General features: G+C 39.8%; 1 protein-coding gene across 1 annotated transcript in view; it reads left to right on the top strand.

Annotated features, from left to right (window-relative positions):
- Positions 1-24228, top strand: part of brsk2a (BR serine/threonine kinase 2a) — a 202212-nt gene that overhangs the window by 155525 nt on the left and 22459 nt on the right. The window contains 10 exon segments of the mRNA XM_030137601.1: positions 3340-3456; positions 10040-10073; positions 10194-10262; positions 11768-11914; positions 17143-17174; positions 19473-19637; positions 21173-21286; positions 22138-22163; positions 22166-22286; positions 22995-23060. Coding sequence (XP_029993461.1) covers positions 3340-3456; positions 10040-10073; positions 10194-10262; positions 11768-11914; positions 17143-17174; positions 19473-19637; positions 21173-21286; positions 22138-22163; positions 22166-22286; positions 22995-23060 — 891 coding nt within the window.

Raw genomic sequence — 24228 nt, 5'->3', positions numbered from 1 at the left:
GTAATCTTTTGATGGGAGTCATGTGTGCAAAGGTATATGCACTCTGTATATGCACTCTTTTAGAATACTCCGGAGAAAGGTTTTCCCCACGACTTGTGGCATGCAGTCTACATATGCATTACTCCATTCAGGCTCATTGCAGTTGCTGAATTCATTTAACCGCATCCAAGCCTGCATGACATATGAGTGTAACACAGAGATATCCCTGCTGCAAAGCCTGCTGTGTGGGCAAGATTACAGTAGCAAAGTGCAACCTAATGTGTCAGAGAGACAGTTTAATGTCCTATTATGGATACCAGGGACCTGACAACCAATAAACCATCCAGATGCAATTTGTCCTCTTGATGCCACAGTAGATAAATGTGCTGTTCCCCTTTTTCTTTTGTACATCCTTCTCTTGAGGTTTTCTGTCCTTTTGTGAGTTTAAAATGCAATTACACTGTGTTTATGTCACGTTTATGGGGCTTTAAGATAATGATGTAAGTGGGCTGTTTTGCATCTGACAGTTTGAGCGCACGTTGATATTTATGATTCTATTGAGGCTGCGTTCTTCTGATTGGGTCCGTTAGAATCAGGAAGATTTGTCCCCGTGTTGTCGTTTGTAAATAGTGTTTGAACACTGTCCACAATCAGGGCTGTAACTAATGTCACTTCCAATTATTTAATGTCCTCTAGGCCCTGTCTTTGGTTTCCTGTGTCTACAAACTTAGGGGATGACCTCCTGTCATGTTTAGAGTCCAATCGGAAATGATGTGCAACTTGTAGCTGTCTAAAGAATGTGGTTGCTGAGGGAAGCCTTACTACTTTTTTTTTGATAATTATTTAGTCAGTCATGCTACATAAGAAAACTGAGCATTGGCCAAGTTGAACAGAGGAAGCTTGTATCCAGTGGTGTTGTCCAGGGTATACAGCGGTATACGGAGTATACCTACTTATTTTTCCATCAGTATTGTGTATATCCACTTCTAAATCCACCTGATGTGCGCCATTCAGTTGTATTTGAGCCAAATTGCAAATTTTTTCCCCTAGGATGGTGAAGCCATGACCCGTCCTACTCTGCCTATAATTGGCTAGTACTCACTGCCTTCACTGATTAGATTGGTTAGCTTTAGGCATGAGGATTGATGAGCCAATCAGAGGCAGAGTAGGGCAGATTCTACTGAGGAAAATATTGCTAACTAGCGCTGGCCACCTCTGGAACCTGATTGAACACCTCAGGTGCCAGTGCCACACCAGTTGATTGACAGGTAACTGCACGTCTCTTTGAAAGGTGCACGATTATTGGAAATGTGAAGGAGAAAGGCAGAATAAACATCTTTCAAGTGAGTGACAAGTACCGAGAGAACCTACTTTCATGGAATACATAATTCTGAGGTCAGTTTTAAGGTGGTTTCCAAATGAGTTACTGTTTTAAACTACTGGTCATATGACTGTACATTTAGAGAAGAAGAGATTTTTTCACCAATAGCTAAACTGTGTGAGTAGGCTAACGTTATGAAAGGCTAACGTTATCCTATGCTTGCCTCATGTTGAATACATTTCACATTCATGCAGCTGCTTGTGTGACCAGTAAAACCTACAAACTGCTCCTGATCAAGTCATATTAATTTTACAATAGTGAGCAAATACTACTGATGGATTTTTGGGTAAATTAAATGGAGTAGTCTTACAGGTCACTGTTTCTAAAATGGCATTTTTCAGGACTATTTAAAAAAAAAAAAAAAAAACATTTGAGAGTATACCCACTTCTCCAGGGACCACTACACCACTGCTTGTATATAATGCATGTAGTATGTAACATAGAGCTGCAACCAATTAATCGACTCAAAGTGATCCAAAAAAATCATTCACCCACAATTCTCCTGAATCAAAGCTTTGTTTCCTTCAGTTCTCTGTTGTTGAACATTGGTTCCACTGTTGTGTTTCACGCGAACACTTATTGTGATGCACAAAGAAGCTTCAATTCAGGAAAACTGCAATAGAATATCTCCCTTCAGTCAATTCAAGTCGATTAATCCAATCAGGAATTTTTCCCTTGGCTTCAAGCACCTAATCGATTAATCGGTTGCAGCTGTAATGTAACAAGTAGAAGATACCCTCTTCTGCTCCTCATCCCATCATGGCTGTGTGTCCCTGAGCTGAATAAATGGTAAATGTTTGTTCCTCTGTGAGCATTAGTCAAATAACTAACTCTCAGGCTACTAACATCATTGCCAAATGTTGGTTGTGCGAAATGATAAAGGAGTTGGCCTTGGGAAAACTGTTTTAGATGCTGTCTATGTTTTTATTTCAATTATAGCAGGGATCACAGAGGCTGCCAGTGTGATAACAAACCAGCTGACAGCTAATCCCTTAGGACAGGAAACGGACTGTACAACAGCCGATGTCATCTAAGGTTAAACGTCCATTGTGATGAGGCATTCTTCAAAGGCAGACTCATCAAGCTATTGTTCCCCTTCCCTTTATATCATTAGTCTAAAAGAAGATTAAAGACTAGTTCACAACATCCTGACAGCCCTTATACTTTCCCTCATTACCAAAATCAACAGGGTAGAGGTATGCAGTGCACGTACAGTATGTAGGTAAAATAGAAAGATGGATAAAAAGATATCGGTGTGTGCACATACATGTGTTGAATGTCTATGTTGCTTCTCTCAGCCCTCGCTAGACATCACAAGAACAGCACCGCATGATGTAAGACTGCTCACGACCCAGAGAGCAATGTTAAATGTACGCTGAAATGCTAATGCTACTCCGCTTTTAAACAGTCACTCATCCAATTGAGATTTTAACCCCCGACACAGCAACAGGCAGCATACATGATACGAGAAAGATATGCCTCCCAATGGTGCCTTTTAAGGAGGGAGATGGTGTCCGCTGGATATTCATCCCCCTCGCTGTGTTTAGTGGTAATGAATGGCAGCTAATGAACACCACCTCGGCGGCTGGCTCGCCTTGACGCCCTTTGCTCAGCCTATTTGCTGGTGGCTGTCTGGAGATGAGAAGAAGGGATGCAGGGCAAAGAGAGAAGGAAACAGAAGGAGAAAAGGACACAGCAGGAGGCTGTCACACCTCATCCAGCCCAGTGATGAGGTGGGAGCCCCTTGTTTAAACACACAGAGATCAAAGGGAGAGGCAGCGAGCAGAGGAGGAAGGCGCTCAGTAACAGGTTACGTTGCTGTGTCGTGCGCCGTTGCATGAAATGATGTGGATCCAAGCTTGATCCACAGGTGTCTGACCTTGGATTACACCTCACTTCATCAAGTTTGAATGCAGTAACACGACGAGCTCTTTCATGTTTTGTTAACCGTTTAATGTTCCTGTGTCACTGTCTTTCAGCCACAGGGATCTGAAACCAGAAAACCTGTTGCTAGATGAAAAGAACAACATCAGGATAGCAGACTTTGGCATGGCCTCCCTTCAGGTTGGAGACAGTCTGCTGGAAACAAGCTGCGGGTGAGTAAAAGGGATAAACATGTGCTCTAACGCAATATTTTACTTAGATGCACTGCTGTTAAGTTGAAGATGTTGCAGATGAGCTACAAATATGTTTAGCTGACGAACACAGTTTCTAGATACACAACAGGAAAGAGGAGAAGCACAGGAGGATGATGAGTGAAGCTATCAAGCCCTCTGCAAGGAGCTGTGTTCTCAAAGCCTCTGTTATCCTACAGCGTTGATCTCTTGAGGAGAGACGGCTGGTGTGTGTCTCTCTCTCAGACTGTGATGTCTGGCTGTGAGCAGGGCCAGGGCCACGGCCACACATTACTGCTCTCCATCTCCTCGTATCTGATGCTGCGTTTTATGATCTGGCAGTCACGACCACACCAGGCCCATCAATCCCACAACGACTGCAATGAATTTGCTTGCAGCAAAAGTCACTTTCAAAGTGGGGGGAGTGCATTTGAAAGAGGACTAAAGTCTTTCTGTTGAGAAGTACCTTTTGTTTTTTTTAACCCTAAAGAGTATTGAATAATATATGTACAGCTCTGGGAAAAAAATAAGAGGCCACTGGAAAATTATCACTTTCTCTGATTTTACCGTTTATAGATATGTGTTTGAGTAAAATGAACAGTTTTGTTTTATTCTCTAAACTACCGACAACATTTCTTGTAAAATTTTCCAAATAAAAATTTTGCTATTTAGAGCATGTATTTGCAGAACACGACACATGACCAAAATAATAAAAAATGCAGTGTTTTCTGACTTCAAATAATGCAAAGAAAACCAGTTCATATTCATTTCTAAACAACACAATACTAATGTTGTAACATGGGGAAAAGTTCAGACATCAATATTTGGTGGAATAACCCTGATTTTCAATGACAGTTTTCACGTGTCTTGGCTCTCCACCGTTGCTGTTGGATAACTTTATGCAGCTCCTGGCATAGAAAATCAAGAAGCTCAGCAATGTTCCATGGCTTGTGACCATCCATCTTCTCCCAGAAGTTTTCAAAGTGGGTTCAGGTCTGGAGATTGGGCTGGCCATGACAGGGTCTTCATCTGGTGGTCCGTCATCCACACCTTTATTGACCTAGCTGAGGCCAGGAGCATTGTCTTGATAGATAAAACCAGTCCTCAGAGTTTGGGAACATTGTCAGAGCAGAAGTCCAGTTGTTTTCAGTTGTTATTTTTGGATTCCAGTTACTTTTGCAGTACTAATAGCATTGTTTTTGCCTATTGTAAGAACATAGTGATGGCCACAGTAGTGGTTTTTATACTTCTCCTTCTTAAATAAGACATGGATCAGGTGTTTATTCAGTAGAATAAGGTGTGCTTGTGTTGGAATTCAACAGACATAGGAATGGAATGGCTGTCATACATGCAGACATGCTGATTTCAGAGGAAACTGCAGTGGTCTCTTCATTTTTCCAGAGCTGTATATGATTGAATTTGTCAAAAAAGGAACCTCACAATTGATATTGAGCTACCTTCAACATCTGAACCCAGTAATAGTTTGGGATAAAAAAAAAAAATCCTGTTCTCAAATTCACATGACAAGTGACATGTCAAAGTGTGACACAGCTGGGTATTTGATGTGTCTTTATTACATATTAAGGGGAGGTTTATGCAGGAAATCACAGCTAGATTCTTCTGGCTATTTTACAAAGTGTTATAATGTAGGAAACAGCACTACTTAGACAATTTAACATGCGATGTGAGTGACAGATGGAAGCGATAATACACTTCAGAGCTATTCTCCAAGTTGCCGACAGCAGCGAAAGAAGAGAGTCACAAAAAAACCTGGACAAAAAAAGGCAAAAATGTTTTACCATTTTGTCCTTGGATTTAAAACATTAACACACTTTACTTGAGATCACATGAGATGACATTTGAGTAATTTTTGTTTGTATAGAAGTTCCAAAAAAAGAAGATAATTGCATAAATGCATCAAATACATGAAATCCATTTCTTAATTGAATTTACAGAACAATCACTTTATCATGATATACATTACACTATTATCATGACATATCTGACGGTAAAGGATTTCAATCATGTCATCCACTGTTACTTTGGAAGAAACTTTACACTGCATATGACACTGCGTGCAAACCCAGGACAAAGAGAGGTCTACTGACATCTGTCCACAGTTTTGACCTGATTCTATCCAGATTATACCTCTGAATCAGCTGCACTTTAAATTACACACACTGGCATACACGTAATTCTGTAAACACACATGCACACTAAGCGGTAGCAAGGCTTAGTTCATCCCTGACCTCTAAGACCTTTTGTCCTCTGCTTGTTTGGCTGTCTCTCTCTCTCAGGCTGTCTGTCTCTCTCAGTCTGTGACTCCCTCCCTACAAAACAAAGCACCCATACACACAGTTATGCATTTGGAACCGTTGCATAATTTTGGCCAGCAGTAGCACAGTGCCTGAGTTCTCATGACTCATCTAGAGAGATCAGGTCAATAGTGTGAGTAGCTGTTCACAAGAAAGTTTGCACAGTTGAGTTTACCACATAGACAGGATTTTTCTTTTCCTAGAAAGTCCAGGAAATGCAACAGTTGCTACTCGGATTTCTGCTGTAGACTTAACTGTATCTATATTTGATGGCATTCCACTTTCAGTCTGAGCATCTCTGCATCTAATCCAGGTGCAGTGCATCTGCTTAGTCCCCTGTGTGCATTTACACAGTGCTAAAGGCACTTGTTGCAGGTGGGAACTGAGCAGCCAGTCTCACATACACACATAAACCCACACTCCTACACACAACTAAGCAAAGTAGCTCTGTTTTTGTTCCACTCTCTGCTTTATCACAGTTTCCTTTTCTGCTTACATGTGTGTCTAATAGTGTGTGGGTAAGCACCGTTTGTGATTGTGTGCCTAAATGCCAGCGCCTAATGTATGTGGATGCGCCATATACTGTATGTGTGGTTATTGATTATTCATGCTCTTCTGGCTGTCCCATCTCTAAGTGTAGATATGACAGTTTTTAATTAAACACATTTATCTGCCCCCCTCTCACCATGCAACAGTCTGACACAAATGTATTCCATTTGCCACGGGTAATGGAGCTGAGTGAAGATGAGTCTCGCCCCAGGTAGAGTAGGGAAAGCCTGGGAGCTCATATATTAATGCACACAAACATATACAGCGAGATGAGCAGGGATTGACAGACACATACAAATATGGATCCATGAACACACATACGTAGAAGACCCCTCTCCATCTGTCATCGTCTGCACTGGCCCAGCTGTGAGTTCACCCGTGCTGTTTGATTAGTTCGGTTGCACTGACAAATGGAAGGAAATTATCTTGCATGCAGTGTGAGGCTGCTCGTGTTTAGGTGAAAAGATGTGTTGTGTAGTAAATTTACACACAGTAGACGAGTTTAGCTTCTTCTTAGGCAAGGCACGTTTATTTGTATAGCACATTTCATGTACAGGACAATTCAAAGTTCTTTACAGAAAACATAAAAGTATGCAGGAGAGGCATAAAAATACATTTAAAATTAGAGAAAGTTAAAATAAAAGATATTAACGAGAAAAGATTAGTGCCCGCCCCCCATCACCACCACAATTTAATTATTTGTTCCTTGTGCCAGTATCAACATTTCCTGAAAATTTAATCAAAATCCATTCATGACTTTTTGAGTTATCTTGGTAACAGACAAATGAACAAACCCCCCCCCCCCCCCCCCCCAATCACCACCAAAGTTTTATCATTTGTTCCTTGTGCCAGTATCAACATTTCCTGAAAATTTCATCAAAATCCGTCAATAACTTTTTGAGTTATCTTACTAAAAAACAAAGAAACTGACAAACCCAGGTGAAAACAAAACCTCCTTGGCGGAGGTAATTATATTAAAAACATTAACATTAAAATTGAAATAGACATTAAAATCACCAGCGATAAAATGTGATTTTAAAGTTCATTTAAAAGACATTATTTAAGAGTTTAAGAGAAAGCTGCAGTAAACAATAATGTTTTCAGGCCTGATTTAAATGAGCTGACAGTTTGAACAGACCTCAGGTATTCAGGAAGTTTGTTCCACAGGTGAGGAGTAGAATAATTGAATGCTGCTTCACTTTGTTTGGTTCTGAATTTGGGAACACACAGTAAACCTGTCCCTGATGACCTCAGGGGTCTGGATGCTTCATAGGGAACTAACAAGTCTAGGATGTATTTGGGTTCAAGGCCATTCAGTGCTTTGTAGACCAGGAGTAAGATTTTGAACTCTATCCTTTGACTCACAGGAAGCCAATGTACTGATCTGAGGACCGGTGTGAAGACGAAACTCTTCTATTCACTTAAGCCTTTGATATTCTTTATTATACAGGGTGTCCCATAAGTCTCCATACATAGGAGACATAATACATATGGTTCTAACATGTACTTCTTTATATTTCTTCTTTATAGTTCTTCAGCAGTGGAGGACACGCATTGAAATGTGTTCCTGACAAAATGGCAGTCATATAGAGCATATTATATAAGTAAAAATGGTTTATGTCAAGAAACATTTATTTTTCATATGTATGGAGACTTATGGGACACCCTGTATATTGTTAGATGCAGGGTAATGTTATAGTGACTTATTTTATGCATGTTTGAGCTTTGAAGGCTTTGAGTTTCACTTCAGCACTGTTCAAAGCTCAAGTGCAATCTTCTCTCCCATCATGCAACTACGTTGTTCCACCACAACTGTTCTTTGGCCTCGGAAATGTAAGCAGATTTCTCACAGGTCATGTCGGGCTGTTTTTATTTATGTGAACTCTTCACTCACTCTGTGATCACTGATGTTAGGTTGAGAGAGTAAATGAGCTTTAGCAAATAGCGAGAAAAGACTGATGTTATGTCAGCCCACGTGCAACTGTTCCTCAAAAGACTTCATTTTTCATTCCGGTCAGAGGGAAGTGGCTCTTATTGCTTTCTATTTATCTGTAGCATCCTTGTCTATAATCTGAGCTTCTGGTGTGAGTAGTAAGATGGTTTTTTTTGTTTTTTTGTTTTTTTTTTTGTTATCATGATATCATATTCATAAAGTCTGAGCTTCCATATGTGAGCAGAACATTAATCTAGTGAGCTTGAATATAAATAGTACTGCTTGAACTTTATTTCCCGCTTCTCTTTTATTCATTATTAAATGGAGGTGAAATACACCAGGAAAGATGGATCCCACTCATGGATCCTCTCAACATGACTTTATTAGAACAGACATTTGTTCCAAAGAACATATGACCTGTTTTAGAAAAATTTAACCATTTTGAAGTGTTTCAATATGGAAAATTATAAAGCTGATATATATTTCAACTATGCCATGTAGGACACGTATTTTAATTTAACAAGATAAGGCACATAAATTAGGTGTCACTAGAAGTGTATCCTTTGAGAATACAGCTGATTTGTCTGACTGATTTAATTTGGTGTTCCATTACTGATACATTAGGATTCGGCTCAAACAGAAAGCTGAAATCCTTTTATTTCAGTTCTCACCTTGATACTGCTTTCACCACCTAAACTATCCGGAAATGTTTTATATATAATCACACTGGTTCCAGCTGTGGTTTGTATGTTCAGACACTGATGAGGCACCACTTGCACAAATCTCAGCTTTTTTTTTCTTTTATTCCTCACTCATCTGCATAATGCACTATGACATATGCAATCAGGAAGGCCCTATTTGCATAGGCTTGCGTTTGAACTTCCCCATTGATATGGTGGCAGTGTTTGTTATCAGCTAGTATTTTGACAGCCTGAGGAAGCGGGGCCGTCAGGGATGATATTCATGAGTACACAAGACGGCAGCTAAGCTAATGGGCACCATGTTTACAGACCTCAGATAAACTCTCATTAGAGCCAAATATCCTGGTATTAGTTGAGGCTAGATGTGAGGTAGAGGTGGAGGACATCTCACAAATCCACAAGGTTTCAGGAGATAAGTGTCTGATTGGCTTTGTCTGTGTTGTCATATTACATGAGTCCAGGAACCTCTTGAAATTAAAAAGGTTGCATAGTTCATTAGTGCCCTTTTTAAACTCTGGAAACCCACTTTAGCAAGCTAACTGTGTCAAAGTATTGTAAAAGTGCCACTCTGTGGGTATAGGATAACAAGTCACTCCACACAGCTCCGCTCATCCATAGCAACCGACTTATGAAGCTGCTGTTGCAAGGTAGCTCCATAAATCTTCATATGATATTGATGGCAATCTAGTAGTCTATCTAGTCGTTGGGCGTACTGTCAGACCATCCAGGTGCTGTAAAGATTAGTGGATCTGTTCACTGTCTGCTGTGAAAGGATGCCCTTGAATGAGCAAGTAGGAGGACATCCAAACACCCGGAGGATGTCTGCACTCTCAAAGCACATCTTGATCTATGTTCACTGGAGACATTTATTGTCGAACTAAATTGTTCTTTTCACATTTTATACAGTGGGGTATATCCATTAAATGTTTGCTGTGTCACGATTTTATAGCTGACACATACAGTGGTACGACTGGAGAAGTTTAGAAAGTACAATGTACAATGTAGAAGTCCTCAACATTTGTGTTGTTTTGGTAGTTCTCTCATTTATTCCCTGCTCTCTCCCACAGATCTCCACACTATGCCTGTCCAGAGGTCATCAGGGTGAGTCTCATAATTCGATTCATTGTTTTACCTCCTTAGTTCTTTCATAAGCTTTCATCTTATTTTAACCACCGCTAACACTGTGTCCAAACCTGCTAACAAGCACACTCTTGACCTCAGGGAGAGAAGTATGATGGGAGGAAAGCAGACGTCTGGAGCTGTGGGGTCATTCTTTTCGCCCTGTTGGTGGTGAGTGTCATCTCATTCTTCATTAAGTAATCGTGATGTGACTTAAAGTTTAAAATTATCCACTAAAATGTAGCTTTAGACAATCTTACCATGAAGCGTCATCTTTCGTTTATAGTCACCAGTGTTTCATCTCTTTATACCACTTGTATTTCATCCGGAGTCCAAAGCAAGTGAACCTTTTGACACCACAAACATGACCACACTCCAGCTATTGACTTGGAGTTGACTTTAGTGGAATGAGTGGATGATACCCAGAGCCTCAAATACAAACCTAGGGTTGTAAACTCACACTCTCAACACTGAAAAGGTCTTACTGAAAACATTGCATAGGCAACCCTCAAGCTTATCACTCTCACAGAATGGAATAACAGAGACGAGAAACATCTTTTTATCCATTATCCTGTATCCACACACAATGCTGTATCCATAATCAGGGCTATTCTCAAGCTATATTAGCTCTGTGGTTCCCTAGCCGTGCAGCCCTGAAGCTCTGTTTCATCAACAGCTGTACTGTAGTTCCTACACACTCTCGCTCAATGAATAATTCATACAGGCAAACTGAAAGAAGAGAGCCCAAAATAAATACCAACGCTGACAGGCCAACTTTTGGCCACAGGCCTTGTGTATTTGTCTTTGTTTTTACCTCTTTCTCCCTTATGCCCTATCTCATTATATGTGTGTGTATGTATGTGTGTGTCTGTACTCATGCTAAGGACAGTCTCCTTCATACTGTTGTGTTGCGTAAACCAGATGTTGTTTACCATGCTGTACTTTCTCTCACTCCAAACAAAAGTTTCTCCTCATTGCCGTTTGACTGCAGATGAGTACTGTCTTCTTCCTCTTTCGTCCTGCTGTCTGGCTGCAAGATAACCATTTGTCTGATTGTTGGAGACACGCATACTCCCCAGCAGTTAGGCTACGCTCAGATCATCTGTTACACAAGCTTGCCCTGTTTTTTTTTTTTTTTTCTACCTCTCTGCATTTCTCAGCCATTCTTTCTGTCTTTTTACCCTTCTCCGCTTTCTCACCCCCCTCTATCTTGTCTTCTGGTGGAGGTTGTCATTCATCAAACAGCCACATCTGTGAGGTGTCAGCCCGCTCTGATAAATGACTCTGATGAGAGAATGCTAAATGAACGAGGTAAATTAGAAAGCTGGGTAATTATTAGAAAAGCCCTGTTTTCTGCTTACCGCTGTTTATTATTTATTTTGCGTGGCTGAGGGCAAAATGCTCTAATTAGAGAGTTGAACAAGTTGAAAAATCTAGCTTGTTCTTTAAATCTTGCAGGATTAAGATTCAAAATGTGGTTTTGTTTCTTTCGGAGTGCCTTGTTAGTCACTTATACTTTTTTATTTTTTTGTTACCTTTTCTGTCTGGGTGCAATTGTACTTTCTGCTCGAATACTCACATTAGAACAATAAAAAGAGTTCCTCTATGCTCAGTCTATGTATTCACCATTTCTGTTTTGGTTTCCCATACTCCGCCTCTTCCCTATGTCTCTTCAGGGCGCCTTGCCGTTTGATGATGACAACCTGAGGAATCTGCTGGAAAAGGTGAAGTTAGGAGTATTTCACATGCCCCACTTCATCCCTCCAGACTGTCAGAACCTTCTCCGTGGAATGATTGAAGTGGATGCCTCCAAAAGATTAACGGTAAGTTTATTTTTAAGCCTGATTGTTATGTAATGATGTTACCGTTTTGTATATTTGGTGGAAGGTATTCTTCAGAATTTCAGATTTAACCTTTAAGATTCAGCTAAGAAATATATAAAGGTTACAGGATACAGTTATCTTGTATTTTCTTCTGTCTTTAGCTGTTTCAAGACATTTCAAGTTCACATTTTAATTCATTCTGCAGTTTGTCTTTACTTCAATAAGTCAACAACTTCTGAGATGAACACACAAATCAGGCCTGATCTCCAAACATCATTTTTTCAGCGGAGTGATATTCCAATGACGGTGTTCAACATCTCATCAGACACCTTTCCATTAGTTTGGAGGCTCTGTTTTGAAATGACGATTGCACCAATTCATAACTCATGTTAGCATTCAAATAATTGGTGCCATGAATCACTGTAATTGCATTATACAGCAATATGCACAGCATGGAATGTGCACGAATGTACACATTGCTCTTTGCACCTCATTATGCACAATTCATATATTCTGAGTGACTCAATAAAGACTCAAATCAATTCTGCATTGAATATTTCGTATTCCTATTCCACAGCCAGTAGTATTTACTAATGATGTCATGGAGGCAAACAAAACGCATTAAAATGTTATTTGAAATGGCATTTATGAAAGGAAAAAAAGCCCAGACAAATCAGGTCTGGGTAAGAAGAGGAAAGTCATTATTTTGCAGATCTACTGCAAGCTACGAAAACTTGTAGTTCTTTGAGAAGAGAGCAGGATGGCAGAGATATACAGCCAAACTTGAGTTCTAATATCAACTTCACTCCACCAGTCCAGCCACTGTGTGTTTGTTTTTTGTTTTTCCCTCTGTTTTTTCCTCGTCCCAAATTCTGTTTGAGTTCTATCTCAAGTACAGGATGTGAATTCAGGAGAGGTCCGCTGTTTGTGTACTGTTCCTCTGCACTGCTTTGTGTATTCATAGCAGTGCTAGCCTCATCCTATATAACAACTGATCACCTTGGCAAGGTGGCTGGAGGAGAGAGTGAGAACAGAGAGATGTGAAGGGCACAGAGTCGGGATAACAGAGAAAACTGAACAAAGGGGAAATGTAAATGATCATGGCGGTGAGAGATCTCAAAAAGGACATAAGGTCTTTGCAGTGAGATGGTGTTGCCCTTTGTGCATCATCTGAAAGTAAAATGCTGGCGAAAACAGAAAGGCCGACATGCACTAACCAAATTTTACCTTTCCAGCCTCTCCAGGTATCTTTCTGAATCAATGTAGTCATAAAACTGTGTATTCTTGAACGTGGCTGTTAGCAAATGTTGTGGCAGCAGTTGTGAGTGGATGCTAATGTGCCATTTCACAGTATCTGTATGATTTAATCCATCCAAATGTGGGAGATGCGGTTGAAAAAAATTTTTAAAAAAGGCTACAAAGGATTGAAAGATGAACTGAAAACATCTCAGCTCCTTGGTATGCTGTGTATACACCCCATGCTTATTTTATTCTTCTCTCCACCTGACGAGGAGAGGTCACCCTGAGATCCCCCAGATATGTCCAGCAGCCTCCAGCGTTGTCCTCGACAAAGGGTTACACACTGACCGAGCTGCTGAGAGAGAATATGCTACCTGTCCACCCCCCTCTCTTGTATGAAGTCTCCAAACAGAGCTCTGGGGATGCATTGTAACCTCTCAGAATGTCAAATAGTCCTGTTAGTTTGAGCGTTATACGAGCTTAGTCGCGACTGCCATGTCACTGAGATGACAGGGACACCCAAAGGTGGAAGTGACAAGGAGTATGTTATCCTTTTTGTTTTCTGGTTTAATACTGACAGTAATTTTTGACATTTGCGTTCCGTTATGTCCATCGTCAGCTTCTGTTAATTAGATTTTGGAAGTAGATGCACAAATTACACGCACAAAGCCAAGGCCCCTCAGAGTCTGAGTGGGAGTGCATGTATCTAGGCTTAAGGGGTTTAGCGTAATAAAAGCCTTTCTCTTCATTTCCTGTCTGTGTAGTTGGGGGCCCTGGAGGCGACTGGGCCAGCCACCTCAACATAGTCATCTCATCTTCTCCATTCAAATGAACACAGACATCCAGGAAAGATCTGCCTCCTTGTGATCCCTGGCTAATGAAGAGGATTGGCTAGCTTATTATATTAAAGAGCAGTTCATCACACAGACATAATACACTCATGGGTACAGAGGAGATGAAGTGCAAGGTTTCCTGAAATGAAAAGAGAGGAAGTGTGCGTTTTATGTGGGTCTTTATAAGTGCCGAATTAAATTGACCTTACTCAGAAATGGCACAGTGGAGTTGTTTTTGACAAAAACAATTTCTATCCACTGTATTGAACTTCTGTGACCTTGCAGTGACTTTCTCCATCCAATCTAAATGGCTATTGTTTCCAGGGTTTTTGACGTTTCATTCTGATGTGGAGCATTGCAAGAAATGCTCTGTATGCACCTTATATTATGTCCTCCATTGCGTCAATGTCACGCTTTTAACACAATACTATAACGTTGACAATTTTGCAGTGAACATGGCAATATACAAGATGACAGGAGGTTTAACAACAGACAAATTCAGAAGGAGAAACTGAAAAAAAATACGTACAGTTTTTACCCTTACTCCCAAAAGACACTCTCCCTATTAAGCTGCTGAAGAAAAAGACTATTTCACTGAAATCCCCACTTACATGCAGTTGTACATACTCTAATAATAAAAAAAGATAGCAGAATTTTCAGTTTTTCTTTATTTGACCGTACAAATATAGCATCTGTCTTTCATTCCTACAACTTCCTCATTTAAGAGTTGGCATTAATATGTTTTATCATATCCAAAAATGTGTTTATAGTGTTTAAAAGTAGGCATTTCTCCTTCCAAGAAATATGTAAAGAGGCAAGGAAAAAAATGCATGTCACTTTAGCAAAAATATTTGAGATACATATTCTGAATTTACTGAATATTTGCCAAAAAAACCCCAAATACCATGGTTGTGTTCCATATGTCTTCATCGCAAAGAAAAGAGAACATGCCCACTGGATGTGCTGATGTGTCGATACTGTCTAAATTCTATACTGTCTGAATTTGTGGAATTACCTTAAGTTGTTTTAGAGCAAAGGTTAAGTTTTAGCTTAGGTAGAAATAGGGATTGTCATCATAATCAATTGTACTGTTTGCATAATGTCTTGGGCCCCCGTTTATAAGCTATGGCTGGCTTCTGGGGTTACCCTTTTTACATAATCATATCTTCCTGTAAATTATGAAAAAAAAGTTAATGATTTGTAAATAAAGTGTGAACAGAACAGAAAAAATTAAACCTAGAATACTGACATATTAGGAGTCATTATACAATATTAGTGTGCGATTAATGTAGTGATTGTCATAGGCATTTTTCACCTTTACCTTGGTGTAAAACTATAACAAATTCATCTTTTTTTGAAGGAATACAGGTGTATATGGTAGTGATGTCAATGAAAAAGTCCTCAGGAGTGCTGAAGGCAGTGTGTTGATGATTAATTCATTAAAGCAACACCCGTAATAATAAATGTGTACTTGGTGCACACCCATACACACCAAACCAGTTTTACAGAAGGGGTTCCCTTTGAGTGAAAGCAGCTGGAATTGGTACTGTCACATTTACTGACTGATTGATGTGATGCTGCATTTCAAACCACATCACTTTCAACCCTGCGTGTGATATTGGTCTCTTGCCTCCAGGCTTTCAATAAAAGTGGGAGAGAGTAGTTCACCCACTGGCCTGTATCTGACAGGCAGGGTGTCTCTGTCAATACGATGACCTCTGTGGAAGCAGAAAGTAGTCACCTTTGGTCAGTAGCTGCAGTCTCCTTTTTTTCCAGCGATTGCACTAATATCACATGAAGAAATTCGGCAGCGCTGAAGCACAGAGGTAGATCCTCAGGGATGGCGGAAACATTAAGACAATAATGGAGACACATACCCAAGAACTATGCTTCTGAATAAGTGACAATAATTAGAGCTGCTATGTGCATCTCCTGTGGTTCCACAACAACAGCAGGAGCAAATTAAAAAGTCCCACCAGTGACACTGATCCTGTTCTCCACTGTGGGCAGTTAAAACACTGTAGTTATTTTTACAGACATCTTTCTTTGTTGGCCTTTTGCTCTGTGGCCGTGTCTCTTTTTTGCTTTGCCTTTATTGGTAAAAGACTGTGCTGACAGTGTTGATGACAAAGTGGTCACATTAAAAGTGTGATGACAAGAGGAGTATTGAGAGTATGTGAGTAAGAGAGATGGGAAAAGAATGAAAATGGAAGATTCCCTTTAGACGAGGGGGTTTGGCAGGGTTAGCAGTGTGTGTGAGCGAGATAATATTCTCTATAGCTCAATGGCATCACCTCCCTCTCTCTATTTTATTCTTGCTGCACCTCTCTCTGCCTCACTCAGTATTTTTCCCATTGGTAGTGTAAATATTTGAAGCCCCTATTACGTGCTCCAACTGTCCCGTTTTGTTGTTCCATGAAGTCGGTATGCTTGATATTTACTAAAACATTACTGAAGTATAACATTTTTTTCTTCATAATTCTGGCATCTCAGAGTCTTATTTCTTTTTGTTTTGACACTTAGTTTTTATTACTAGTTATTTATCATTTTGTCATACAGAACATAACAAACAACAATCGGCAACAGATAATAGTCACAATCTAATGTGTTACAGTTATGAAATAGCAATCAAGTTACCTAATTAATTACATATTTAGAGCAGCAGTTTATAAAGCATTTCACAGGACTATGAGACAAACCACACATTAATTGTATTTAAAGAAACTAATCCATTTGCCCCATCATATTACGTAAAATTAAGCTTGCAGCCTCTACATAAATGTTAATCTCTCCATTTTGTGAATTTCATCAACAATTTTCAACCAGTCCTCCATCACCGGTGGATCAAGTTGAAGCCATTTATAATTGATTGTGATTATTGTTTTTACTGCAGCACCAAAGATTTTTAGAAGGTATTTATTACTTCTTGTCAAATCATCAAGAAGACCTCCTAACAATAGTGACAAAGTGGGTTGTTGTAATTTAAAACCCAAAATCTGTTCTACTTTTATTCCAACATCTTTCCAAAAAGTTGTAATTTTCATACAAGGACCAAAACATGCGGGTGTGGTTTGCTCTCAGTCATATTTCAGAATAAATTATGAAAAATTTGCTAGTGGACTAACCTGTCATTTCTTTTCTCCTGTCTCCTTACAGTTAGAACAGATCCAGAAGCACACATGGTACATGTAAGTACTCCTCTGTCTTTCCTTTCCCTTTTAACACTCTCCACTTCTCTCCTATCGTAGACTATTTTACTGGGGTTGTAGACCTGAGGGGAGGCTACTGTATGATAAATGACTTTGAGTTTCAGCCCTCTACACGAGAGTACATTTGAGCAGGGCATGACTCCACTCTCGGGGATGTGGGGGTAAATTGGTAGTGCATGAAAGAGGATGTGCAGCATATGGTCAGCTGAACAGGGAGCAGGAGAAGAGGGAACAAGCAGAGGATGAACCCACCTAACCTCCGTGTACCCATGTTTAACTTTAATAACAAGGTGTACCCTTGTTTTTTATGCTAACATAAATCTTGCAGAATATTTGCAGTGCAGTGGGATCTGACAGAGGTTAAGAGGACGACCTTTAAATAGCAGAAAATTCATGCTTAATAAGTAATTTGCTTTAAAACTCCTAACTTTACCATGATCATCAAAAAATATTTAACCCACTGAATTTCTGCAAAATTAATTCATTGTCCTTGGGGTGCTAGAACAGAGAAGGGTCATGGGAGGAGAATGCAAATCCTGGAAGACACTGAGTTATGTTTTCCAATGTAGACTAAAAGATCATGCATACAGACAGCAAGACTGATAAAAGAAACACGAGGAGACAAGACAGGAGCTGGGAGAGAAAACTAATGTGAGTGTGAGTTTTGTCAGTGAGGAAGCTCCCTGGCTGTCTACATGCATCACAGACTGACTGACCAAGTGACTGGCTGAATGATTGAAAGCATGAATGAATGAGTGAATGAAGGAGGGCTGAGGGTGACAAATGCACCTGAGGCTGTAATGGAACCAACTTGCATAAACCAAACCAGCTCCTGTGTCTGAGAAACTGTGGTGCTGAAAGGACAGCTCCCGACCTACTTTACTGTATAAGTAGTACTTATAGTAGTAGTAGTAGTAGTAGTAGTAGTAGTATAGTGGGGGGGTGTACAGTGGATGTGGAGGAATAAAAGAAGTATTGTATGTCTTTTATTTTCCCATTAGGTGCACCATTACATTTTTTATAAACATACTTAGACCTGAGAGGAGTGTAAGTATACATGTAGGACAGTGGTTTACAGTATATATGACAATATGGACGTTTGTGTGGTTTTAGTATTGGTAATGTTCTTGCACAATGACTGACCCTGATCTACAATGTACATGTGGTGCATATGGTATAGGCGCACGAAAAATTGTTAGACCACCCTTGTTTTCTTCAATTTCTTGTTAATTTTAATGCCTGGTTCAACTAAATGTACATTTATTTGGACAAATGTAATGATAACAACAAAAAGAGTTCATAAGAGTTTAATTTCAGAGCGGATATCTAGACATTTTCCATGTTTTCTTGATAATAACCAAAATCATTTAAGTTCTTACATCAATAGTAATGGCATTGTACTGACAAAAACAGTGCTTTTAGGCATTCCGTGTTTTCTTTTCTGTCTGTTTTAGTCACATGATACACACAGGAGTTAGTACTTGATTGCATAACCATTGTTTTTGATGACTTTTGATGGTCTAATAATTTTTCCAAGACTATATGTATTTACACTGTTGCCCATTATGTTGGAACAAAATGATTGTGACAATGATTTATTGTTGATATATAAAGTCTAACTGGTCTAACCATGGTGAAGGGTGGTTAATGATGTGTATAAATAGAAATAAAAAGAAGCATATGTCTGAAAACAAAACTATTTCAACGTTATGGGCAACAGTGTATGTGAATTCAAGTTACACCCGTTGGTTAAAGCAAATAAATTTATAGTTCCATAAAGTTTCCAGGCAAAGATGACAAAAGACATAGAAAGGAAACATAATTATATAGGGTCTAGGGAGAGGGAGGGAATGATGAAGAAAACTAAATTTGGAAAATGGGACGGGAGAAGAGCTGAAGATTACAAAACTAAACGGCGTGACTCAGTCATCTGTCTGCTTGTTGAGCATGATGACCCTTTCACACGCATTGAAGTGAGCATGCGAAATGACTAAACATAGAGTAACTACATGACTGTTAAAGTTTCCCCATGTGAACCATGTTTATAATAATGAGGCAAACAAATGCTCAAGTGCTTCAAAACATTCTGCAACATTCTGCGTTGACCTTCACTTAAATAGTCATTACATGAGTTTACTCCCAGAATGAACCCTGTAACACCCCTATATATTATGAGGTTTATACACTGTGGACGTACTCGTATTTACAAGAAATTATTAAGGGTCACGCTGGACGACTGTGTCCTTTATTTGTGGTATAATTTCTTTGTGTTCCCAGAGGGGGGAAGAACGAGCCCGAGCCGGAGCAGCCTGTGCCGAGGAAGGTGACCATTCGCAGCCTGCCCTCTGCAGACGACATCGACCCTGACGTACTGGACAGCATGCACTCCCTGGGCTGCTTCAGAGACAAAAACAAGCTACTGAAAGACCTGCTCTCAGACGAGTGAGTGAAAGGAGGAGTTAAAGGGATAGAGGTGGGATAGACGAAGGAAGAAAAAAAAGAGTATGAGAAAAATGCAGATGTGGTTCTGTGAATAAAAAAGGTGGGAGTGGGAAAGGAAAAGTTGGAGATGAAAGGGAAAAGGAGTGTGATGAAATAAGTAAAAAATAAAAGAGAGCTGCAGATAGGGAGCAGGGTTGTGGTTACAAGAAAAGAAGAGAGTTTATAACCATGGAAGGATGGGCTGTGTGGTGTCTGGCTGCACTGACGGCCTTAGTTTTTCCCGGGCTTATGAAATCCTGTGAGGCTGTCACTTCTGATGACAGATGCTATAGATCACTTAACTGTTATCACATAGTGCTTACAACGCTTGCCACTCGATACTTTTTGCCCAAAGTGATTGTGGACTGCACAGCAAAACCCTTGGCCATTTTGTTTGTGTGGTGAGCATTTTCAGATGGATTGCATATGTTTAAATGTCCCTTTTATCCCCTTTAGTCTCTTTTACATATTCCCAGCCTCTATTTAATGCTAAATGAGTCTTACTTTCTTCTCTTCCCATATCTTACATTCGCTTCCTTTCTCCTGGGAGCATCCTGTAATAGTGCTGGACTGGAGGAAAATCTGCCGTCTCTATCTCTTTTCCCCTGGTTGGTTTTAGCTGAAGTTGCAGGTCCTTGTCTCTTTGCCTCCTACTGCTTTCCAATCTGTCTTTATTACAGTGGGCCGATCCCTGGGCCTTTTGCATAGCGACGACTGGCCTAGAGGCTAAAGATATTAGGCTTCCTGATTTACTGCGAAAGAAAAGGACAAAGTCAGAATGTTTTGATACTTTCATAAACTTGCCAGCAGACTTTGTGTGTAGAGATGGGGCATATCCTGAAAATATGTGCAGAATATTATATGACGGCTTAATGATCTGTAAAACTAAAAGTTTTGTTTTAATGATCAAAGCTATTTAGTGGCTGTTTCACAAGAAACTCAAAAAGATTAAATGACATTAATCATACTGAGGGTTTTTGCAGTTAAATTTGTTGATTTTGGGCACTCAAAATGAATTCAATGAAATCTTCTCTTTATACCTTTTTAAATAGCATATTTTTACCTCTGCCAAGGAGGTTAGGTTTTCATTGGGGTTTGTCTGCTTGTTACCTCTGCCGAGGAACGGCGGAATTTATGTTTTCATCTGGGTTTGTTTGTTTGTTTGTTTGTCTGTTAGCAAGATAACTCAAAAAGTCATCGACGGATTTTGATGAAATTTCAAGAAATGTTGATACTGGCACAAGGAACCAATGACTAAATTTTGGTGGTGACTGGGGGGGGGGGGGCAGATTTTTTGTTTTTCTGTCTGTTAACAAGATAACTCAAAAAGTTATGGAAGGATTTTGATAAAATTTTCAGGAAATGTTGATACTGGCACAATGAACAAATGATTAAATTTTGGTGGTGATCGGGAGGGGGGGGGACTGATCTGCCTTGGCGGAGGTTGTTCTAGTTTCATATGTTTCACCAGTCATTTCATTGTCCTTTATTTTCAGTGACAACCAAGAGAAGATGATCTATTTCCTGTTGCTGGACCGTAAAGAGAGGTATCCCAGTCAGGAAGACCAGAATCTCCCCCCTCGCAATGAGATTGGTAAGGACGAGGAAAAGTGCAGATATGAAAGAATAATCAATAAAGAAAAGAGCATAACAGTAAACACAGTATGGCATGCAGTATGTTTGAGCCCTACCATGTGACATGGGTGCATTACTTCAAATGGCTTTTCATCGTACCATTAAACAGACATCTGTTTACCAGTGCAACCCATTCTAATTTAGACAAGAATAAGTACCGCAAGAAGGTATGCTCATGTACGCTCTGCTGTCTTTTTTTTTTTTTTTTTTTCCATTTCGCTCTCTCCAGAGAAGCTGCATTGGCTCCAGTAGTGGTAGATTGGCTCTCCAGTAAAAAAAAAAAACAAAAAAAACCCTTTCCGTTTTATTGAAAATAGACAAGCTCCTCAATGGAATTTAGTAACAGAAATAGAAGATGCCAATAGGCCAGAGTGTTATTTTGAAAAACTGTCAACTCAGATGGCTTCGGTTTCGATTTACCTCACCAAAAAAAAAGAAAATATTCCCTCATTCATTCATATGCTGAGATGCAACATAGATTTCCACCCACAGACATCTGAGAGGAGACAGAGATGCTCTACTTAGACTTCTGCCAGGGTTATTTTCTGACAGCAGCACTGCAATAGGAGTATTCTGTGAAAATACGAGCATGCGGTCTAACATACAGACATTTTGATGAGTAGACTCCCTCTTCAGGGAATGTGATACAGTCAATACATTGGCCATTAGTTCAACAACTGAAAGGAAACCATTATGTATTCACTATTAGTTAAATGTCAGTCTGATCAGTGCTTACATCACTCCACAATACAGCCTTTCACAAAACTATGCAACACATAGAAAGGCACCAGGTGTTGTCATGATGAGTCTTGTATCTCTGTGTCAGATCCCCACGGAAGAGGGTCGACTCCCCATGTTGAACCGCCACGGCAAGAGGAGACCTGAGAGGAAGTCCATGGAAGTCCTCAGTGTCACAGATGGAGGCTCACCTGTACCTGCCAGGAGGGCGATTGACATGACACAGCACGGGCAAAGGTACGCAAGATGGAGGTGGTAAAACATCTATCAAGAAAACTTTCAAGTGAACACATAGAGATGGCCATTATTACCCCACCCCCGAAGGGGAGGGAAGGGGGATTGTTGTTGGTTCGGTTTGTTTGTTTAACACTCTAGCAGCAAAACTATTGGCTGAATTCATGCCAAATTTGGTTCATAGATTGCCAGTGACCCAGAATAGATGTCATTGCATTTTGGGAAAAGTAGGTCAAAGTTAAAAATTTTAAATCTTTTTTTTTCCCCATTTACTTATAATGGGCAAAATTTCAATTGTCTGTAACAGCAAAACTATTGGTTGAATTCATACCAAATTAAGTTTATAGATTGCCAGTGACCCAGAATGGATCTCATTACATTTTGGGAACCGCAGGTCAAAGTTCAAATTTTTTATGAATTTTTAAAATCTTCCCATTTACTTACAATGGGCAATATATGTGGGAGGGGTGGGGTTGTTGTGCCTGGCACCACTTGTTCTTTGTTTGTGTGTTTGTTAAAGTACCCTTTATGTAATAGAGTTCAATCTAATCTAATCTAATGTTTATTGATACACTGTGAAGGATCTCCAAGACCACCAGTGTTTTAGCAGGTCATGCCAGCGAGTCTGGTTCTGTTAACAACAGACTAGATTGCGGACAAACGTAATCAGAGACTGACTCTCTGCTCACTTTGTCTCCTGTCTCACTGTAGTAAATCAGTATACAGTAAAAGCTTGGATATTCCCGACGCCAATACAAAATGCAGCAAAGAAGAGAGGTATTCACTTCCTTTATGTTGTCACTTCCTCTTGCTTCGTGTCTCACACCCGTGGCAAAAAGCCGTCCATGGCTGTGGAAAGATGCAGTGGTGCCTTCTGTAAGATGCATTAGTTAAGCTGGTGATGACCTCTGCAGCATGTGGCAGCTTCACTTGTCTATTTCAAAAAGCAGCATTGGCAAAGTTACTACTTTTGTTCCCAACAGAGTCAGCTGATTTAGACTGGCAGTTCCTCCAGTTTGACCTAACTTTCTTAATTAGCTTAATTCTCAAACTGAAGAACACTTCATTCATTTGCAATTCAGACTCTTAATATCTACAACCCCCCTTTTCCGGTGTTAGCTCAATTATCTCTTCTTTTCATAATCTGAATGCATTGATAATCAGTTTCTCTCGTACTGTGTCCCACTTTCTCTGCATGCATAGCAGTTCTCTATTTTAGAAATATTCAAGTCGAGCCATAACCACACCCCCACAAGGTACTGCGGACTGATTTAAAATCCATTTCCTCGTCTTATTTCAACAAGCAATATATCATCACACCGCACATTTCTGGTCAGAGGCAGTGACATTTGTGACAGCGGGGAAGATTGAATCTGAGAGGGGTGATAACCTGATCTGCCTAATGATAGGCAGATTGGCAGAGTGCTGGAAAAGCTTTCAGAGGAATAGGACATAAATGTGGAGGCAGGAAGAACATGTACATTGTAGATAAGAATATATAGTTGAATATTCATGCAAATGTCACATACATTAAAAACTCTACACCTTAGCAGTTTTTTAATCGCAAAATAAGAATTTATTTCCTTTTTCCCTGTACCTTATTTCACTGGAGGACGCCACTTCAGTTTTAAATCCATTTCAAAAGCTCCCACCTCTTTACACTTGCGCTTAATTCTTTTTGTCCTCTGGTGCCTCTGAATTTCACTTTAAATTTCATCTTCTTGTGTTTTATCGCCTCTACTCCAGTCTTTCATCCCTTAAGGCGACCCGAGTCTTATCTCCTCTTCTTTTAAAGGTTGTGTTAGTTTAGAAGCTTTGTCCTTCACTCGGATTCTTCTGTTTCAGTCAAGTCTAGAATTTCAAAATACTGTCAATAGTACTGTCTTAACAGCATCAGAATCGATCCATATATCATATTAAACCGCCAAGGCCACTGAAATGAGTG

The sequence above is a fragment of the Sphaeramia orbicularis genome, chromosome 6, assembly GCF_902148855.1.
Source record: "Sphaeramia orbicularis chromosome 6, fSphaOr1.1, whole genome shotgun sequence".
Taxonomy (NCBI): domain Eukaryota; kingdom Metazoa; phylum Chordata; class Actinopteri; order Kurtiformes; family Apogonidae; genus Sphaeramia; species Sphaeramia orbicularis.
The sequence above is the reverse complement of the archived record's forward strand: the minus strand, read 5'-3'. Positions and strand labels throughout refer to the sequence as shown.